At 43.6% G+C, this 2454-nt stretch overlaps 1 protein-coding gene across 2 annotated transcripts in view; it reads right to left on the bottom strand.

The window, feature by feature from the left end:
• Positions 1 to 383: 383 nt before the first annotated feature.
• GFRA1 (GDNF family receptor alpha 1) overlaps positions 384 to 2454 on the bottom strand; it is a 276871-nt gene continuing 274800 nt past the window's right edge. The window contains exons 9-10 of one of the 2 annotated variants that reach the window (XM_006831381.1): positions 1803 to 1856; positions 384 to 736 (exon numbers count right to left, since the gene is read on the bottom strand). In XM_006831381.1, the coding sequence (XP_006831444.1) occupies positions 581 to 736; positions 1803 to 1856 (210 nt within the window). In that variant the 3' untranslated portion in view covers positions 384 to 580. The remainder of the gene's footprint in view (positions 737 to 1802; positions 1857 to 2454) is intronic. The other variant, XM_006831382.1, reaches the window with a different exon arrangement.

A 2454-nucleotide genomic window follows, 5' to 3' on the forward strand; every position in this document is an offset into this window, starting at 1 on the left:
CATAAACTTAAGCGAGGAAAATGCTAGTACGTACAGGAAGGTGAACATTCATCCAAGCTTGTTTTCGCAAAGTCTCTTTGATGAAACTCTTTGTATGGTGAGAGAAAGCTTGGTGTCCGTGTTAGGCTGCAGTTTATGTTGTTAGAAATCAAAGCCATTGTGTGAGATATGGAAGATTCTTTAGAAATGCTAACTCATTCCCTAGCTAGGAAAAGCCAGAGTTAAAATGGTTAAAATCATCATCATCATCATCATCATCATCATCATCATCATCATCATCATCACCCCAGCTTGCTTTACCCAATTTACACACTGTCCCTTTAGAATACAGCATGCCCCCAAAGCCTTCTGAGTTTGGAATGTCACACCGCTTCAAATATCCTACAGAAGCCCCCGAGTGTCATAAGAAGCTTTCATTATAAAACAAACAAACAAAAAAACAAGTTCCAGTTGGAGGAAACCATTTTAGCAGTATCTCAACTGAGCTCCTAGAACTGGAATTTCAGATATACAAGAGGGCAGGAAACAGATAACTTGGTTTTCGTCTTTCTTACAGGTCCATGTTGTCTTGTAGATGCAGCTACAATGTTTCAGCCAAAGATAAAGATAATAGGGTGGACAGAACTGTTACCACCAGAACCAGCAGTGGGCTCAGATTGCATCTTGGAGGCGCAGCCATTGATTTTGTGGTTGTGTGGCTGGACGCACCAGTGAGACCTTCCTTTTCGTAATCACGCTGTAAGGAAGAACATTTTCATTATCAACTGCTCTTTTACCGCAGTGTATTTGAACCACACTCTTTCTCCCCCACCCCCATGCCCACCTAGCTACACCACTCATCAAAGCTGACCTAAGACGTTCCCCCTGAGACTTCAACTCACCTACCTGTAATTTTTATGGGAAGGGACTATGAACTTGGGTGAGAACTGGGTCCTTTTGGCCAGTATTTACTTTGGGCCCCCCCATCATGGGCTATTAAAATCTATTTATGGGAAGAGATGTGAGCTCAGGTATCTTTTTCCACTCTCTACCCCGGCTCTGCAGAAATGTATCACATGGAGCACTTTTCCTGGGTAGCACTGATTAAGGAGGGGTACTCCTTGTTCCTCCCCATCAAGGATGTAGGACAGGGACTAGCATCAGAAAATGTGCTCAGGCTCAGTCAAGTAACAGCTCATGCTGAGATGCATCTCCAGTAGCATCAGAGACGGGCAGGCAGTGGCCTTGCTCTCCAGTAGCCAACCCAACCCTGGATTTTCTAGACGAGGAGCCAAGAGAGGGGGAAGGAGCTGATGCTGCTCATCAGTGGGAAAGCTCAAACCAGAATCCAGATTTTTGGGCTCCCAGCAGGCATAGCTGTTCTCCCTAAATCTTACTCTTCCACCTCCACCCTCATCCCAGTCCGCTGAAGTTTTATCCACACACATTGAGCTGTTATTGGGTAAAGGAATCTGACCAGCTTCTATCTACCTCTGATTTGCTGTGGAGAGTCAAGGGAATTGTGGGTACGAGAGTTGTGGGCTATCTTTTCCATCTGGGTGACCAATCTCAGAATCTTCTGGCATTGCAGCCATGAATGTGGGTGCTGAACCAGCTCCAAAATGAAGATCTTGGCCCCCGTCCTTCCCTCTGAGTTTTTGCTCTGTGATCTCATGTCTGTGCTTGGTTCAAAGGGCAGAGGGCAAAGGGCAGCTTCCTTCTGGACTGAAAGCCTCATTTCTCTGAGTCCTTTATGCTGTCATACCCCAGTAGACAAAGTTTCTGTCTATACATGCAGGGGCCCAGAAGGAAACACAACTTACATCAGAAAGACAGAGGTGTGTGCTGCCGGATACATTGGATTTCAGCTTCTGGGCCTGAGAAGAGACAGAAAAGAAAAAAAAAGCTCATATGTATAAATTAGAATAATAATTACTGAAGACCCAGCCATCAACTGTCAGGGCAGTGCCAGTCCATCGAAAGATGCCAGCCCTAACTATAAGTCCCATAGAAAATTAAAACAATTCTGGTAACCATATAAATAAAGGACAGTTAATGTTCATTTGAACAATAGATTTTATTCATTTATTTCATACAATATGTTATCATTTGACTATCTAATTAATATACAATAAGAATGAATGAGCTAATTCATATTCATTTTAAAAGACTATGTCTTTTATTGGCTACACAAAATGGGGGGGGGTGTGCTATAAAGGAAAGAAGTGACTGGCTTACAAGTTTTCAAGAGGGAGCCTAGATCCAGAGGGCACAGGTAGAATCTCTACTGAGTAGTGTCCAATCTGTCTGGGCAGGGCTGATGAAAGGAGACGTGGATAGGTCTCTTGTGATACAATAGTGAATAATTGTTATCAGGAATGACTGTGAGGGTTGGAAATGTAAAGATAAACATTATGTATCAAAAGAAGGGGAGTGACTGACTTTGCATTGTAGGAGCGGAGGTCCCGGAGAGTG

The sequence above is a fragment of the Chrysochloris asiatica genome, unplaced genomic scaffold, assembly GCF_000296735.1.
Source record: "Chrysochloris asiatica unplaced genomic scaffold, ChrAsi1.0 scaffold00003, whole genome shotgun sequence".
Classification (NCBI taxonomy): Eukaryota; Metazoa; Chordata; class Mammalia; order Afrosoricida; family Chrysochloridae; genus Chrysochloris; species Chrysochloris asiatica.